This window comes from Silurus aristotelis, assembly GCF_946808225.1.
Source record: "Silurus aristotelis genome assembly, chromosome: 25".
Classification (NCBI taxonomy): Eukaryota; Metazoa; Chordata; class Actinopteri; order Siluriformes; family Siluridae; genus Silurus; species Silurus aristotelis.
The window spans coordinates 3,496,751-3,514,759 of NC_139598.1; the positions used below are offsets into that span (position 1 = coordinate 3,496,751).

Here is an 18,009-nt window from a genome sequence, read left to right on the forward strand (position 1 = left end):
CACTAGCCGGGAGGTGCTCGCTAGTTAAAAGCCATGCGGTGGTTCTGTTGTGTCATTCAGCTTTTGTGGAACAAACCAGTGCATTCAGAACAAGCTACATTAGATTAACCCCACTGTAAATGAAAAACTCCGCTTCGAACCCAGACAAGATACCCACAAGACGGCGTATTGGACCCTGAAGACTTACACATGATTTCTTTCAAAATAAGAAAGAACCTTCAACATTGAAGTTTGAAGTTTGATTTTGGGACAATTAGGGGGAAGAAATGCAGAATATACAATCGAAACTCTGTCCACCTTCACTACACTCTTACTGTACTCTTCCTTCAGGATCACCCCTACACTATTTCTGTTTCTATCCACACCATGATGGAACAGTTTAAACCCCACCTCCAATGTTCCTGGTTTTACTCCCTATCCACTTGGTCTCCTGAACACACAACATATCTAGCTAGAACCAATACCTCCACTCTCCTCCACTTCTCCTTTTTCTGCTGTCTCTGTAGACGTCTTCCTCCTCTCCTTCTCCTCCTTTTGGCCAACAGTAGCCCAATTTCCACCGGTACCCTGTTGGCTAATACCTGTGGCGGTCGTTGGTGACCCGGGCCTCGACCGATCCGCTATGAAATTCTGATTCATGATCCGCTTATTTGATTTGGCACGTTTTGCTGGATGCCCTTCTAACGCAACCCTCCCCATTTATCCGGGTTCGGTACCTTCACCAAAAGTGCACTGGATTGTGCAACGCTAATGGTTGGGTTGCAAAAACAATTCGATACAGGATTTAAAAAACCAGCACACACTCATACTGGCTTATCTGCTTCAGTACCTCAGAAGATTTTTTTTTTTTTTTTACTTCATGCCCATGCAAGTGCTTCAAAAGCTTATCCCTAGTTTCTGATTCTCTATTCCATGAGAGACTGTTCCTTCACATCCGACTCTTTCGGCATGCCGAAGACACCTCACTAACGATGATGTAATCACGTCTTCATTGTAGTAGCCCTTTCTGCTTTCTGTGTCGCATCATCCCCGGGCGTTCGCAAATCGCACGATGAGCCTTGCTAATGCTTCATCCGATTCGACCCCTTGAGCTTGGGTTCATTTAGAAACCCCCTCCTAGTATTTGGGACATTTTTGCTTTGACTAGTAGCCAAATTAAAAAAGGTATCCTCTAAGTGAGCATTCACTTTTCCTTTCTGGCCTGTAAGCTCCCTGATCGCTGCCAAACCCAAAGGTCACCGAGATTCTCGACTTGCCAAAAGCACAAAGGCTTCGTAGGTGAGCTTACAGGCGCATTCCTCGAACCCTTAACACTGTATTTAATTATGAAACGGTATAATGACTCAGACACACAGACGTCCCCTCACAGACACCAAAGCTTAGAAATCTAGCAACGGCTAAGGACCAAAAACTCACGCTGACTCACACTTGCTGTCCGTTCCCAGAAGCAGTGGGGATTCCCCCGCCTCGGCAAGTCGACATTGACTTTGCACAAAAGGAACCGGTGGGCAAATGGGAGGGTGCCGTCAGAGGCCGACATCTTTTCGACCCCCGACTCTTAGACTCTTTGTCGGAGGGCTCCTTTCTTTTCGCTTTCCTTTATCGCATGGCCAGAATGAATCGGTGCCACAAGCATAATAACCAGTGCGCTGCCCTCCAGAAGGTCCTTTTTTGTCTCTCTTTTGTCAGTCGGTGAATAAGCAAAAACGTGGCGTTAAGTTTAACTTCACTCAACCGCACTATCCAAAGTGCAAGCATTTAAAACCTGAGTATCATGTAACTGTCTAAGCTTCACTTGAAGTTGTGTATTTACCACTATAAGATGTCCTGAGATTACTAGGATTATTCCTAAAACACCAGTTTAAGAGACTCCACTCCTAAGGCAATGCTTGGGCTCAGACGACTTTCCATGCTGCGCACATAGAAACTTGCAGGTTATGTGTCCATATTATGGCGAAAAGTCAGGTTGCACATTTAGGTTTCTGACTTTTTACGAGCGCCATAAACATCCGAGGGCAGTCTGTAAATCCTGAACATTTACTAATACACCGGTTATAACATTCTAACATGCTGAACGCTGAAGTAATAACACTGATTATCTCTTCATCATGGCACCTGTTAGTGGGTCGCAAATAACCATTTTGTCCTCAAAGTTGACTTGTTAGAAGTAGGGTTGCAAAATTCTGGGAATTTCCAAGACTGGAAACTTTCCATGGGAATAAACTGGAAATTTACAAAAATTGCAGGTTGGCCAATAACAGGGAACTTAAATGTAGGTGGAAAAAAAAATCTTGCAGGATAAACTTTAATGCAATTTCAGTTGAATTTCTACCTTCACATTCACACAGCACACCTACTGCAGGGTTGCTGAGGACACACCCCCTACAGGCACTGTGCCTCCCTACATAACATAACGCACATCATTTCTACAATCCTTGAATGTTTTTGGAAATTTACCGGAAATATGCCGCCGTAAGGATTTGAGAGTTTGGACAAATTGTGTCATCTAGACGAATGGGTCAGAGCGTCTCCAAAATTGCCACTCTTGTGGGATGTTCCTGGTCTGCAGACGTCAGTATCTATTAAAAGTGCTCCAAGGAAGGAAACAGTGGTGAACCAGGGTCGTGGGCGGCCGAGGCTCATTGATGCACGTGGGGAGCGAAGGCTGGTCCGTGTGGTCCGATCCAACAGCAAAAGGGGGACCAACACAATATTAGGCAGGTGGTCATAATGTTATGCCTGATCAGATTACTCCAGGTCAATTCCACGATTTGCTTGACTGGTAAAACGTTCGGAATTTATTGAATTGAAAAGTTGTTTAGAGTAATTTGTAAAACATACAAAGGAACTACAACCAGAGAAACTGGATCTTGCACCATCCTTTTTTTTCTGGTATCAGAAGGTATTTGTCTTATTGGCCTAAAGTAAGCCTCTAAGCGAGCATCCACTGGTCCGTTCTGGCCTGTAAGTTCCTCGCTTTGTCACATAACAGGCTCTAGAGTGATGCGAAAAACAAAAAACATTCTGTGAGGGATTGTGTGCAGGTTGAGACACATTGTTAATGAGAGAGATCAAAGGAGAATGAAAATCTATAGTAACTTCTAGCAAATCTATAGTCATTGAAATAAGCATTGCTAAGCAGAAAAGCATCTCGGAACACACCCAGAAACGGCATAAGACCACGTCAGGGTTCCAGAAGGAACCTGAGGCTACCGTGAGCATAGACACAGACATACTGACTGGAACAAGATACCAAACTTGAATTTTTTTGTTTTGTTTTTCCACATTTTCTCGAGTGTGTGAAAATCCTAGGAGTTTCCAGCTTTCCAAATAACCAACCCAAACCAACCCATTTAAAACCAACAACAATGGCGGAGTTAAAATCATCAAAGCTCGCGTTTTTTCTTCGTTCTGATCCCTGATGTGAAAATGACCTGCTGCTATTAACCTGTAGCTACATGTATTCATGCATTGTGCTGCTCTCACCTGGTAGGTTATTTAGATAACTGCCTGAATGATGCCAAATGAGCTATAATCAACCCTCTGATCATCAGGGGAACTGCTCAGGAACCTGCTAGCACTTTGCATGTATTTAAAGGGAATCTAGGATCTATGTATTGCTGCCAAGCCTCTTGCATTCCCTGAATACTTGATTGCTCTTGATTTCTGGTCATGTTTCTGCAGGTCCAGTTTCTGCTGTTGCACATATTTGTTCGAGGTCTTGCCATTCCCACAAAAACGATTGCAATGTTAATAAACTAACCATCTTTAAAGCTCAGAAGCCCAAATTTATATACACCACCAAGCAGACAAATTCAAGTTCAACAGGAAGTCTGATAACAATCTAGAGTTCTGGCAGGGGGTGGATTTGAGCGATCGTTTGAGTTGCAGAGTCAACATTACCCCAACCGTCTCTGGTGTCGGACGTAAAGACACACATGGTTTTAGTTCTGCACCTACAGAGAGAATAAAGGGAGAGAGTTTGAGAGACTATTTTTACTGTCCACCAATCCACTTGGCCCTGTTTTTATGAGTTTCAGTGCCACATTAAAAATATAAAAATGTATTTAAAGTTTAAATTCTTCTTCACTTTGATTGGCTCCAAAGATTTAGAAGGTCCTCGATCCTTCACTTTTCCCCCCTCAATATCACCCAGGTTCTTATCCTGAAGTGTGAAAGACACCAGGTCCTTTGTTTCCATTCCAAAGCTGAATATCTGCTGAGTCAGTATTCCCAGACTGGGAATGTGCTGCTTTCTGCCTGGTCAAACGAAATAACCTGCATGTAGCAATAATGCTGACTAGTGTCGCTTTTTATTTCTCTTTTTGCAGAAAGAGATCCAGGCCATGAGCCAGTGTCACCATCCTAACATCGTGTCATACTACACCTCCTTCGTAGTGAAAGACGAGTTGTGGCTGGTGATGAAGCTGCTCAGTGGCGGTAAGTGGACATTTTTGCCTTTATTTATTTATTTTTCTAATTTGTTTTATTCATTAGCTTACATTCATAAAGCATCTTTCAAAGTGCATGTAATGACAATGTACAATTACAATTATATACACACACACACACACACACACACACACACACACACACACACACACACACACACACACAAGTATGTGTGAATTAAAGAACACTGATTATCTCGTCATCATGGCACCTTCATTAGGCAGCAAGTGAACATTTTGTCCTCAAGGTTGACGTGTTGGAAGCAGGAAAAATGGGCAAGTATAAAAATTTGAGCAAGTTTGCAAATTGAGCATTAGAGCATCTCCAAAACTGCAGCTCTTGTGGGATGTTCCTGGTCTGCAGTGCTCAGTAAACTATTAAATGTTCTCCAAGGAAGGAACAGTGGTGAACTGGAGACAGGGTCACAGGCGGCGGAGACTCACTGATGCCCCTGTGGAGATCTGTAGATAATACAGCAAGAACAGTGATTTGGAACAGATGAGATGCACTGTTTATTCTGATGTATGAGTTTTTCCTTCCGATGTTCTATAAAGTAAGGGTTGTGATCTTCCGAGCTCCGAACGAAGCCAAGAACCTACGAACGTGCACTGGGTAAGAACAGAGAGGGGGGAGGGGGGGGACAAGGCTACGTAACAAGGATACGCGAGTGTTAGTCTGCCAAGCGCTTGCTATTTTTCTTTTCCTCTCGCTGTGCTAATCACAGGGCCGAGACAACGAACAGGAGTGACAGGAAACGGAAGCTGTACTTAGTGCGAGTGGATCTCTGCGCATCGTTTAGCGCCGTCATGGTGGACCTGCAATTTGAGGAATTTTTATAGACCGAGTATGACGATGCACTCTGTAACCCTGAGCTGCTGAGTGTGTGTGTGTATGTGAGCTGCAGAGCAGTATATACGCTTCAGTCCTGATGTATCGGGTGTAATCAGCAGAAAGGAGGATTATAGGCTGCAGCGACAGGGAGATGGATCACGTCCCATCCCCCCCCCACCCCCCCCGACGCAGACCTAAAATCATCCTGCGTTGTTTAGAGGGAGTGCAGACATGGGCTTGTCTGAATGCGGCGTTTGGCTACAAGAGAGCTGTGAAACTGCACGGCTTTTGCTGCTACGGTCTTTTCAGAATCGGGGAATAACCGGCACAGAGGCCACGCCTGGTGTACAGTGAGAAACAGAACAGGACCGAAAAATACTGTGAGGTGTGGAGTAACTGGAACAGAGGCCACGCCCTCGTCTTGCTGTTCTAATGGTGGCAGAAATGATAGTGAGAGGCAGAGATTAATTGACCCTGGGGTCATTTCTTGTGTTTTGGGTCAGACCGGTACACTGGAGACGTTTTAGTTTACCTCGTCTGACTGGTTCAGAAGCCGCGTCTACTTTTGTTTAGACTGACGGGCAAATAAGCTACACCTCCTTGCACTGGCAGGCACAGAAGCCATGCTGCTTTTATTAGACAAATAAGCCATGCTTCTTTTCATGCTGACTGACGGGCATCGCAACCAAGATGCCTTTCACTGGGACTCGCAGGCACTAAACACCACACCTCCTTTCACTGCAACTGACAGGCAAATAAGCCACCACCTTTTTTCAATGGGACTGATGAGCACCACAGCCACGCCTACTTTTAGGTGGACTGACGAGCATATAAATCATTCTGGCAGACAAATTAGCCACACCTTCTTTCACTGGGACTGACGGGTACCAAACACCACACCACTTTTTCACTGGGACTGACGGGCACCAAACACCACACCACTTTTCACTGGGACTGACGGGCACCAAACACCTCACCACTTTTTACTGAAAGCAAAAGCATTTTATTAATGCAGACAGGCACATAATCCACGTATCTGGGACTGATGGGCATAAAGGAAAAGGAAAACACCATGTTAAAGGAGATTCCTATAATAATAATAAATATTATGTTTAGTATAAAAAAAAAAAAAAACAATAAGTAAAAGGGATGGGTACACATTTTGTTTAGCAGGCAGCTTGTTAGTGATGAGATGCACTTGCTGTTAAAGACAACTCCAACACCCCCCCCCCCCCACGTACTCAAAACCTTTTAGATGAGAACAGATGCTTGCTATGCGTTCCTCACCCCTCCCTTCTGGACACACCGATCCTCCTCACGTCATTGGCTTGGCACAACTCGCCGCTCTTTGGCCTAGTAGGCGTGCGTTAACGTGCCTCCCATGTGAAACCGGAGCTTACAGGAAACCAGAAATGTCAGTTCCAACAACATTCGGACAAAGAGTCTTTGCCTGCAGTGGAAGTCGGGTTAGCAGTTAGCACAGACAGCAGGGCCTAGCATTCCTTTTGAGAGAGAGAGGGAGAGAGAGAGAGAGAGAGAGAGAGAGAGAGAGAGAGAGAGAGAGAGAGAGAGAGAGAGAGAGAGAGAGAGAGAGAGAGAGAGAGAGAGAGAGAGAGAGAGAGAGAGAGAGAGAGAGAGAGAGAGAGAGAGAGAGAGAGAGAGAGAGAGAGAGATAGATAGATAGATGTCTGGGGAAGCTCCTGTTACAGCTATTTCCATGAAACCCTGGAAAGAGCACAAGGATTGGAATTAAGCATGTGCTCAATGGTGCCAATGGAAATTCTATGAAATGAGACATTTTATTTTATTTTTTTTCCTGCCCAACCTTCTTGCCTACACTACAGGGGTATGATATATAAGCTATAGGGGTGTAACGTACACACAATTTACGGTTCGGTTAGAGGGAAGAAACGAAAAGCATAAATTCTTGTAGTTTCTTATTAATGCAGTTTATTATTATTAACATTTGGGATCAGCATTTTTAAAACAAAACAAAAAAAAAATGCCTGCTTGGTTTAATAATATATAAAATAATATTTTATTAAAATAAAATTGAATAAATCACTAATATATTTTATTATATTGAGTAATTGATTACATTAGTTGGATCCAAAAAAATTAAATAGATGGATAAATTAAAATTAGTTTACATTTGTTAGAGCCTATTTGGGGAATACAACAGTGTATATCAGAGTGTGTGTTTTATATTTAATAATGAATTACCTAAAGATTTGTTGTACTTTACTGTTCTACTTATTTCAGCAGACTGAAATAAATGTCTTCATTCCTTCCACCCTTCATTTATTCACTCGCTCGATATGCGGAATTGTCAGGATTTTCTCGTTTCAAGAGAAATCCTTAAAGCAAACGGTGAAGAATCCATATTGCGAGACTGCAGTAAAAACCAACGCAGTGGCGATTTTGTGGATGCGCTAAACATAAACTTGGAAAAGATTCTTTCCTCGCATATCCCAGCGATGTTAGGAAGCTAGGTTCAGAAGCTTAGCTTTAGCACCCTTTAGAGCACTTAAGGGCCTCGTTCAAGGGCCCAATCGTGGCATCTTGGCAATACTGAGGCTTGTGCTACCTGAGCCACCTTTGTATGGCTTTGAATGCAGTAACCACTTTATGCACTCTTGGCATCCGGACGGTTCGTCGCTCCAAACTTTTAGCTGAAATACTTGGCCATGGCTTGACTCATACACTCTGTAGACAAACGTATTGAGATTCCTGACTTTGCTGGCCATGTGTGGTTCTGCCTACAAACAAGTTGGAGGTCCACAATTGTATAGAGTGTCTTTGGATGCTGAAAAACATGTTCCAGCATGACAGTAAACTCTATGAAAATATGCTTTGGAAAATCTCCTCCAATAGACCTCCAACCCTCGTGAACTGCTTTGGGATGAATTTGAATGCTGACTGCACATCGGTATTTTTATTTCTTCGGTGCAAAGATCTCGCTTTTTCCAGCACTATAAGAATGTCAAATGACATCACTATCTGCCCAAACCAGTCCTCTGCCTCCAGGTTCTGGCACAACTTCAAGGTCCACTTAAGTAATAAAGATGCTCTTGGTGCCACAATGTTTTTGGCTCCTATCCCAGTAAATGTCATGGGAAAATGTCGTGGAGTCGACGGCGCAGTTTCCTCAGAGCGTTTGTAGTATTAGCTACCGTTTTGGCTTTTTGTTGATATAGCTTGCACTTGTGATAAAGCTGGATTTGCTTCTCAAGCACATTCGCTTATTGGTGAGCATGTAGTGTTTGGATGCTTGAAGCAAAGTCCTGAGTGGTTGAGGCTCTGGGCTGGTGATCAGAATGTCATTAAGTGGTTACATTTACGTCATTCGGCAGACGCTGTTATGCAGAGCGACTTAGTTATCTCTTTCATACAACTGAGCTCAACCTTCAAATCCGAAGTCCGATGCCTTAACCACTAAGATTAAGCACTTTTGCTGCTAAAAAAGTTCTGGCCTGTCGAGCATAAACAGCATTAACTTCTCAGCAGTTTGAGCTACAGGAGCTCGTCTGTTGAATCGGACCACACGGATCAGCCTTTGCTCCCCACGTGCATCAATGAGCCTCGGTTTACCACTGTTCCTTCCTTGGACCACTGCAGACCAGGAACATCCCACAAGAGCTGCAGTTTTGGAGATGCTCTGACCCAGACATCTAGGAACTCTCAGCTGAAAACCTCCATACTGATGGATGTGGTGGAAGTAAATGAAGTAAATGTAACTCGTCATTGTACTGTTTTCGAGTACCTGTACTTTAGTGAAGAATTTCTATTTCGGGAGACTTTTACTACATTTACTACAAGTGAAATTTCTTACTTTTTACTCAACTACATTTGGGAAATCAGTCATTTCTTGTTTATTTATGAGGATTAAAATGTAACTGTTCAATCACACAGCGATCCACCGATCAGGGTCGAGCGCATGCTCTGTTTTGAACTTGTTTTGACTGATCACCAACATACAGTTCAGCATCAGTTCAACAGCATGCAGAACATTTCGAGAGGATTAAATGATGGAGGAAACTCCAGACTCGAACTCGACGCAACACCCATGACTTCATTTGCTTGATTTTGTTTTTGAAGTTGTTGAAAAGAAGGTTTTGGGCTCATGATCATTGTAATAGATATCAATGTTTGACCTCATAAATATGATTCTATTAATAGATCGGTGTGTTGAGAGTAACAGAGTCTTTTTGAAGGCAAAACTCTTTTACTCTTTTACTTAAGTGAAAGTTTTACTTTCATTTTTTTACTGAAGTGATATTTTACATCTCTATTTTAAATCTACATGGTTTGTGAACTTCCTCCACCACTGTTTTCATTTCCGACTTGAAGTCAAAGCTGCTATTCCCGGTCATTTTAACAATGTTCTGTTTGTGTCCTTTGGCCATCAGGGTCCGTGCTGGACGTGATCAAGCACATCATCTCACGCGGAGAGCACAAAACCGGAGTCCTGGATGAGCCCAGTATAGCCACCATACTGAAAGAGGTTCTACAGGGACTCGAGTACTTGCACAAAAACGGGCAGATTCACAGGTAAGGAAACGATCGTACAAAACACACACAAAGTCTGAGTGTAAAGGTTCTATCCAACCTACTTGCATTTCTTTGACCGTAAGTTAATAAATAATTGCAACAAATGTACTTGAAGATGGCGTTACAAAGAGGTATATGCCGCACATCTGAAACAAGCTTCACAACAGCATATTCATAATCATTTCCTAAACAAGGTTAAACCTAATTTATTCTCTGCGCCCGAACCCACAGACTATGTGCTGACTGTTGCGGAAGCCGAGCTCAAGTCTCAATATAATTTCTTGCGTATCGCAGGTTCGTGTTCTCTGACCGATGTCTTGACCTTAAAGCCGGTTCCGATTCATGCAACGCTGCATCTTTCAACTCGCTGCCAGATAATCGGTAGCTCAGACGCCGGGAACAAGTCTGGAGCCTGTAGTCTTTCGCGCTTTTTGAGGGACACGTGTACGTTCCTTTTGTTTCTAAGCAACAAACTAGGGTGGGTCTTTATGGTATGACCAAACAAATTATACACGTACAGATGTTTTTGTTAGAGAAGTGAAGAAGAGTGCAGGCAGGGTAGAGAAGAGTGATAGCAGGAGTGATTTGTGATAGAAGAGTATCTGCGAGAGTGAAAGGGAAAGTTTATAGGACTGTGGTGAGACCTGAGATGTTGTATGGTTTAGAGACAGTGGCATTGAGTAAAAGACAGGAGGTGGAGCTGGAGGTAGCAGAGCTGAAGATGTTGAGGTTTTCATTGCAAATGACGACGATGAACAGGATTAGAAACGAGTCTATTAGAGGTACAGCACACGTTCTGGAGATGAACCTGTTCCATTAAGGTACATGGGTTTGAGTGGAAGATCTCCTGCTACAGAGATTCCACCATCACTTCCTGACTTCCTAACGCCATTGTGTCTGAACGAATTGTACACAAATCTCCAGAAAATCTGGTGGAACATCTTCATACAAGAGTGGAGAATAATATGAGCAAGTGAGGACTGGGATGGTTATCATCAGGTGTCTACAAACGTGTCGCCGTGAAGGCACTCTTGTAATGTCTGGAGTTAGAGTGCAGTATTAGATGTTGATTTATGAAGCATGGAGACCATAGAAGTTGCACCAACTACTAAAGCAATTCATCTTTGATATCAATTCTTCAATTCAATATTGCAATGCGTTAAGATCCTCCTCCTCGATGCCTGTTGCCCCTCTCTTGCTTCCACCACATCCTTCTCCCCAACCTGTGAGAAGATCTAATTCGACCTCAATAAAATTCCTTCTTTATTAATATTAATCGCCTCCCTTTTCCTTTCTTGTTTTCCGCGGAGCCGCTTAAAGCAGCATGTCAATAATTCATGGCGCTTTAGCCTGGTTAAGTACCCGCACCGTGTGGCTCAGAATTTCAATCAGGAACAAGTTCAACTATGGGAGGACTGGTATCGTTCAAAGGATTGATCAAAGGAAAGGAATTAATCTAAATGTCTTTAAAAAAAAAAAAAAAGATTCGTTCATTTTGATGAACAAGATTCAAAGAACCGAGTCACTAAAATTATTCGATATTCACATTACTATTAGAAAGCTGGGGTCAGAACACAGGGTCAGCCATGATACAGCGGCCCTGGAGCACAGAGAGTTAAGGGCCTTGCTCAAGTGCCCCAATATTGACAGCTTGGAGATATCAGGGCTTGAACCGCCGACCTTCTGATCAGTAACCCAGAGCCTCAACCACAGAATTACCACTTCCTCAGTATACAACAATCAGGTATTAAAACTGGCCATTGGTGAAACGATTAATGATCTAGTTTAGTAGTCAGTTGTCAAAGTTGTTGTGTTGAAAGCAGAAAAAATGGGCAAAAATCAGGAAATTGTGATGCTGAAGTACAATCAGAGCAGGTTTGTAGGGAGTTCATGAATTGAGAGGAAAATTGAAAACAATCCAAGGTTTTGATCTCAAGCCGATCAAGCACCAGGGAGGTTCAACATCACTCCAAAAGGTTCTGCTAATGACTTCTATTGCCCTTTAGAATATCCAAATAAACAGAAGGTCTGAGGAGTTCCGGCTCTCGCGTTCTGTCCTTGTGCTTGCGCTCAGCTGATCAGAATAAATCAGCTGATTGTTCAATAAATGTGTGGTATTTGTATCTGACGGTGCAGACACCCACGGTGCTCCTGGGGTCGTGTGAAGATATGGTCTGCGCAGGTTGGAGTGGAAGATTTCGAGTGACCTGCTATACTATTTTGTTGAACACCTTTGAGATGAATCCGTAGACATTGACCATGCTTCTGCAGTCATGTGATACTTTGTTCTTCTGAAGTCACGTGTGGACGCTCTTTAGAAGAATGAGGACCTCTGCCTGGGCAACTCGTCGTGTATTTGCCCTCTGAGCTGGATCATATGAACAACAACAAAGCGCGGTGACCGAAAGTAGCCGAGTCCGAAGGGATCACATGATGCTCCCTCTTGATCCAGGAGAATTAAATTAGAGGCATCGGCCCAAAGCAGTTTTTTCCCTCATGCATAGAGAGAGAGCAAGTTTGTTTGTTTTGCCCCAGCAGCAGGAGCTTCAAAGTGACCATTTCATCTTTTGCCCTCCAGCAACTACCCGCTGAGCTTCTCACTTTGGACTTCACAGGCCACTCTAATTACTCGCATGTGGTTCACAGCTCCACGTTCCAACGGCTGGAACGGCTCGTGCATTTTACTTTGGAACGTCAAAAGTACATTGCGCCTTTTAGAGAAAGCTGAGAAAGCATGGCCCCTCTCTCCTGGTTGGTTTGTGCTAAGGTTCCAAATTTCAGTATTTTTTAATACTGGAAACTTCCATGGGAATGAATGGGAATAAACTGGGAATTTACAAAATAGCAGGCTAGCCTTTAACTGAGAACTTAATTGTAGTTGAGAAAAAAAAAAATCTTGCAGGATAAAGCAACCAAATTAACCAGATTTAATGCAATTTCAGTGCATTTACTGCAGTGTTACTGAGGCCACACCCCCTACATTTACTGCGCATTCCTCCATAGCATTACACACGCCATTTCTTGAATCCTGCACGTCAAAAAAAGTCAATTTTTGCGAGTGTTCACGAAATTACATAACTATCACTTACACACAGCACAAAAGTTTTCAACATAAATGTAAGTTATAGTGCAACAAAATGATACTTAGAATGAAATCTAGTCAAAATGTCATTAATAAAAATTCTGTATTAGTTTGCATGTACTTCAGCTTCTAAACAACTCAAATGTTTATACTTATGTTTGTATATGATACAGTTTATATACATTTTCACCAATTTGTTATTAATTCCCATAAATTCCCAAATGTTTCCAATTTGGAATGTTTCCCAAATTCCCATAGAAAGTTTCTGGAAATTTACCTGGAAATTTTCCACCCCTTTGCACCCCTGGTCTTGATGTGGTACTGTCCTTGAGTTGTGACCGAGTCGTTCCAAAATTCTGGCTAAAATGTCCAAAGATGTGAAACTGCATTATTTACTGTGCGTTTTGCATTTTGTGTACAAAAGGTTTTTGATCCCTGCTGTAGACTTGAATTCAAAACAGTCCTTATACAGTCTATTTATTCGTTTAGTTTCTCCAACAAAGGCATTTGTAAACAATGTAAAGGTTTATCACAGTACATTAATGTATCAGTGCATTCGAAAGCTAAAACTCAAATGTGCATTGACCTACAAACCTGTCTGACGTTTCATATCGCTTTTTATTTTTAGAAAGCTTTTTTTCTGCTAAATAATAACGAGGGTCTGAACCTCGGCGCTCCCGTAGCAACCAGTGTCCTCTTCAAAGCCTGCTACTTTTAATTCACATGGAAAGAACTGTTCATTGAGATCTGTTTATTTTTATGTTGTGCTGTTACGAATCCTACACACACACACACACACACACACACACACACGTTCAGGAAGAGACAGTCTGAGCCAAGTCAGTGATGATTCAGCATTGCACAGCTCCATTACAGAACTGTGCACATTGTGCTGCAGCTACTTGGCGAGTGTGAAGCTTTCACACGGCCCTAAATCCCATCCTTGAGGAATTCAGTCAATGTTTGTTTTCTAAATTGTGAAATGTGGATGTATTGGGCTGTACTCGAATGTTTATAACAACAAATCTCTATTAATATATACTTTTTCTTATCCTGTTCAGTATCCCGATCTGTCTAGACATCCTGTCTGCTTGCCTTTGTCTGTCTGTCTGTCTGCCTGCCTGCCTGTCTGCCTTTGTCACACTGCTTATGCCGCAGGTCTGCTGCTATAATCGATAGAGATAGAACCACATATGGCTGGAAAAGTCAGGTGTCCCAATACTTTGATCCATACAGTTTCTTTTATTTTTACGAGAAGCGATGATGTTTAAACGTCAGCTAAAACAGAATAATTAAGCAGCACAGTGACGCAGAGCCCCGACTCGGCTAGTTAGTGATCTGCGAGTTGAAAAAGCATCAGAAGAGTAGGACTAGGTGTTAGTCATTAAACTGCATTGACAGGACCTGGATATCTACGATGGAAATCTACGATGGAGATATAGATGAGAGTAGTAAGTGTGTCTTCAACAAGATGGACTGCTCAATTAGGCTGTGTACAGCACGAGTTTCCCTCAGAGACCTTGTGGAGAAGCACAACTGTTTCATGTGTTTATCACCTTCAGTGCTAGACTTAATACACTCTGTGTGTGTGTGTGTGTGTGTGTGTGTGTGTAGTATGTAGAGAGAGCATGTATCAATATGTTCTCATGTTATATAAGCACTGCAGGGTTGGACACAGCAGGGTTTCAGACTCCAGTTCACACCAGTAATATCTGTCTGTCTGTCTATTGAGATTTTATTTTATTTCATTGTATCATATCCTATTCAGTTTACCTGTCTGTCTTGCGAGCCTGTCTAGTCAGTCTATCTATCCATCTCTGTCTATTCATCCTAGCGAGGATCTAACCGCCCATATAATCAGTCCTTTTCTTTCCTATCATATCTGTCTATCTGTGTGGCCAACATATCTGTCCCTATATTCTGTTTATTCCTATTTGTGTCTGTCTGTCTGCCTGCCTGTGTCTGTCCTATTCATTTCCGTCTGTGGTCTGTCTGTATTATCTGTTAGTTTATAAAGAAAGGAGCCATCGAGTTATTCTCTTTCTCTACTCCACCAGTCTCTGATTTGTCTCCTCAGATGTGTGTGTGTGTGTGTGTGTGTGTGTGTGTGTGTGTGTGTGTGTGTGTGTGTGTATACGAACTAAACATATTACAGTTATGTGCCTCTGGAGAGCAGAACTGGAGGCCACTTGTGTTATCATATTGCCTGATTTATCCCCTGGCCTCAGTTTGAACATGTTGAGAAAAAGGTTACCTGTGCTGCCCCCATTTGGACAGTATGGGTGAGGAAATCAGACTGCATCCGATAGGCCGATGCAGTCTCTACTTTCATGATCAGTTTGGACTACAGTCAACCTCCGATAATTCGCGGCTCAGATTTGCGGATTCGCGGCTCGGATTTGAGTGTTCTCATTTGGAACCTAACTAACAGCAAGCTGCGGATTATCTTAAAATTTGCGGGAATCCGAAGCGGGACCAAATGTTCAGGAACGTTAGGAATAACATTTTTAAACATGTTAAACTCTAACAAATTTCATAGTATTTTTCAAAACACATTGTTGTATTAAAGTAACATAATGTCTTGATGAATTCACGAAGGTACCATAGGGGTTGCAATCAAAATTTCGCAGATTTTCAGAACCACTGGTCGACCACTGTATTTAAATCTTACTGGATCGAAAGACAGCTACGTTTGAATTACATAGGGAGCCTTTGTATCACCTCAAACTTTCTAGATAGAAATATGGACAGACGGACGGAGAGAGAGCGAGAGAGAGCGAGAGAGAGCGAGAGAGAGCGAGAGAGAGCGAGAGAGAGCGAGAGAGAGAGACAAGCAGGCAGGCTAGACAGACAGACGGCCAGACAGACAGAAAGATGGCTTGATAGACAGGCAGACTGAAAAATCGATAGATAAATTGATAGGCAGACAGGCAGATAGGTAGATGATAGATAAATAAGAGAAAGAAAGCAAGAAAGAAAGAGGGAGAGTGGCCAGACCATTCTCTGATTAAACGCGTGAATCAAGATGATAAAAGCTTCCAACTGGCTTTTCAATGTTACGGTAGAAAGTTAGGAGTGAAGGCAGAAGGCAAAAGGTCTTAAATTAGACATAAACGCTTCAGCGATGGAGTAAATTGAACGGAATTTGACTTTCGGCCAGCCGGAGGTTCACCAGGCAGTCTAGACACGCAGATGTTTCACCGTCCTTTTTCTGTTTGTCTTCCCAAAATGATCTCTTTCCTTTGAACTGAGATGACCTCTAGCAATAGCCCTGCCCAGGATTCTGTCACCATGACTACGGCTGTCAGGACAGTCCAGTTTGTGTTCTAGCATTAAAGACACACACACACACACACACACCAGTCCTTAGCTGAACGCTGTTTTTACCCACAGTGATAAAAGCAGAAAGTCATGAATTCTGTAAATTAAAAAAAAAAGATTTTGTATTTTCAGATTTATGACTAAAAGCTGCCTCTACGTCTGAAACGCAGGATTTTACCCATATCAATAGCTTGGTTGGATCCTAGTTACCAATAAATGATTATTCAAGTTTTTACAATAGATACCGGATAAAAACCAAACATAACATTCCATGTAAAACAGTACTAAACTTTATAAAAAAAAAATAAGGTACTGAATTATAAAAGTGTGTACAATTTTATATGTATGTTAATCATAATATTAAATATAAAAATAAAGATTCGAACTGAAAGGAAATGTAACACTCCAAAAAAGAAAAAAAAAATTGCATCCAAAAACAAATAAAAAACGCACATAGTGTCAGTGATTCGCCTGTAGAGGCTGCTCTCGTACTGTATAATGCAACCCGGAAAAACTACCGGTATGGATTTTTACCTACAGCTCCAGCAAGCGATTATGGATGCCAATTAACTAAAAAACTAAAAATCTGTTAATCTCCACTATAGATTGTAGCTTTGCCATAGTTTCCTACCCCCAGGAGTCTGCGGATCGATTGCACGCAAGCTTTACATTTCACATTTTTAAAAAACGTGTGTTAAACTGTTCCCTGTGTGTTTGTGTGTTGGCAGGGATCTGAAGGCTGGAAACATCCTGCTGGGGGAAGACGGCTCTGTTCAGATCGCAGGTACGCAAGTTGCCGTGCTCGTTCATACGATTGGCAGCGTCACTTCCTAATTGGGTTTCGCTCGTCAGTTTGTTTCCTGCCACAGCACTCGAGATCTGAATAATTTGCACAGATAAAATTACAACAGCAGTAATAACCCTTTAATGATCAACCATTATATCATCGACATCAACTTATAATTTTTTTTAAATAAATGAAGATATGCTTTCTATGGGTTGGAGGGGAAGATCTCCTGCTATAGAGCTCCACTGAACACCTTTTGGATGAATGTGAATGCCAAATTTATTTAATTGGGTGTTCAAAAAGCGCACACAGATCTTATGGTGAGGTGTCCACAAACCTTTTTGTTATTATGGTAGAATATATTTTTGTTAGACCTTGAAAGATACACACTAAAGGGTGCAGGCGAGGCAGCATGACAATCGAGTCAAATAATCGTACCCGGAGGTGGAATTCCCAGCGCTAGTTTTAATACACATTGCAAAAGACAGAAGGGAATTTATAATAAGCCGGGATTAAACCTTTGAAGATCAGAGACATGAGAGACGAGACGAGTTCATTCCGACTTTATTTCTCGCTATTAAGAATTTTTTGACACCGCCCCCCACCCCACTGTTACGATTTTAGTGCTTGCGTTTTCTACTTCATTTCTGCGCAATTCCGACTTAATTTTTGCCCAATTCTGACTTTATTTCTTGCGATTTCAGTTTTATTTTCTAGAAATTCTGACCTTATTTCTCGCAATTCCTATTTTATTTATCGCAATTCCTTCATTCTTACGATCCCAACTTTATTTCTGCCAAGTCTGAATTTCTCGATTGTTTGGTTGTATGAATGGGATAAATGTAAGTTTCCCTGAATAAGAGCGTCTACCAAATGCCATAAATGCAAAATGGGAAAAAAATAATAATTGCGAGAAAAAAAATCTGAATTGGGAGAAATAAATTCAGAATTGTGAGATCTAAAGTCACAATTAGGCAAACTTTTT

At 42.1% G+C, this 18,009-nt stretch overlaps 1 protein-coding gene across 2 annotated transcripts in view; it reads left to right on the forward strand.

The window, feature by feature from the left end:
• oxsr1b (oxidative stress responsive kinase 1b) overlaps positions 1 to 18,009 on the forward strand; it is a 39,146-nt gene that overhangs the window by 9,283 nt on the left and 11,854 nt on the right. For both annotated transcript variants that reach the window (XM_083530181.1, XM_083530180.1), the window contains exons 3-5: positions 4,332 to 4,440; positions 9,693 to 9,834; positions 16,966 to 17,021. In XM_083530181.1, coding sequence (XP_083386307.1) covers positions 4,332 to 4,440; positions 9,693 to 9,834; positions 16,966 to 17,021 — 307 coding nt within the window. The remainder of the gene's footprint in view (positions 1 to 4,331; positions 4,441 to 9,692; positions 9,835 to 16,965; positions 17,022 to 18,009) is intronic.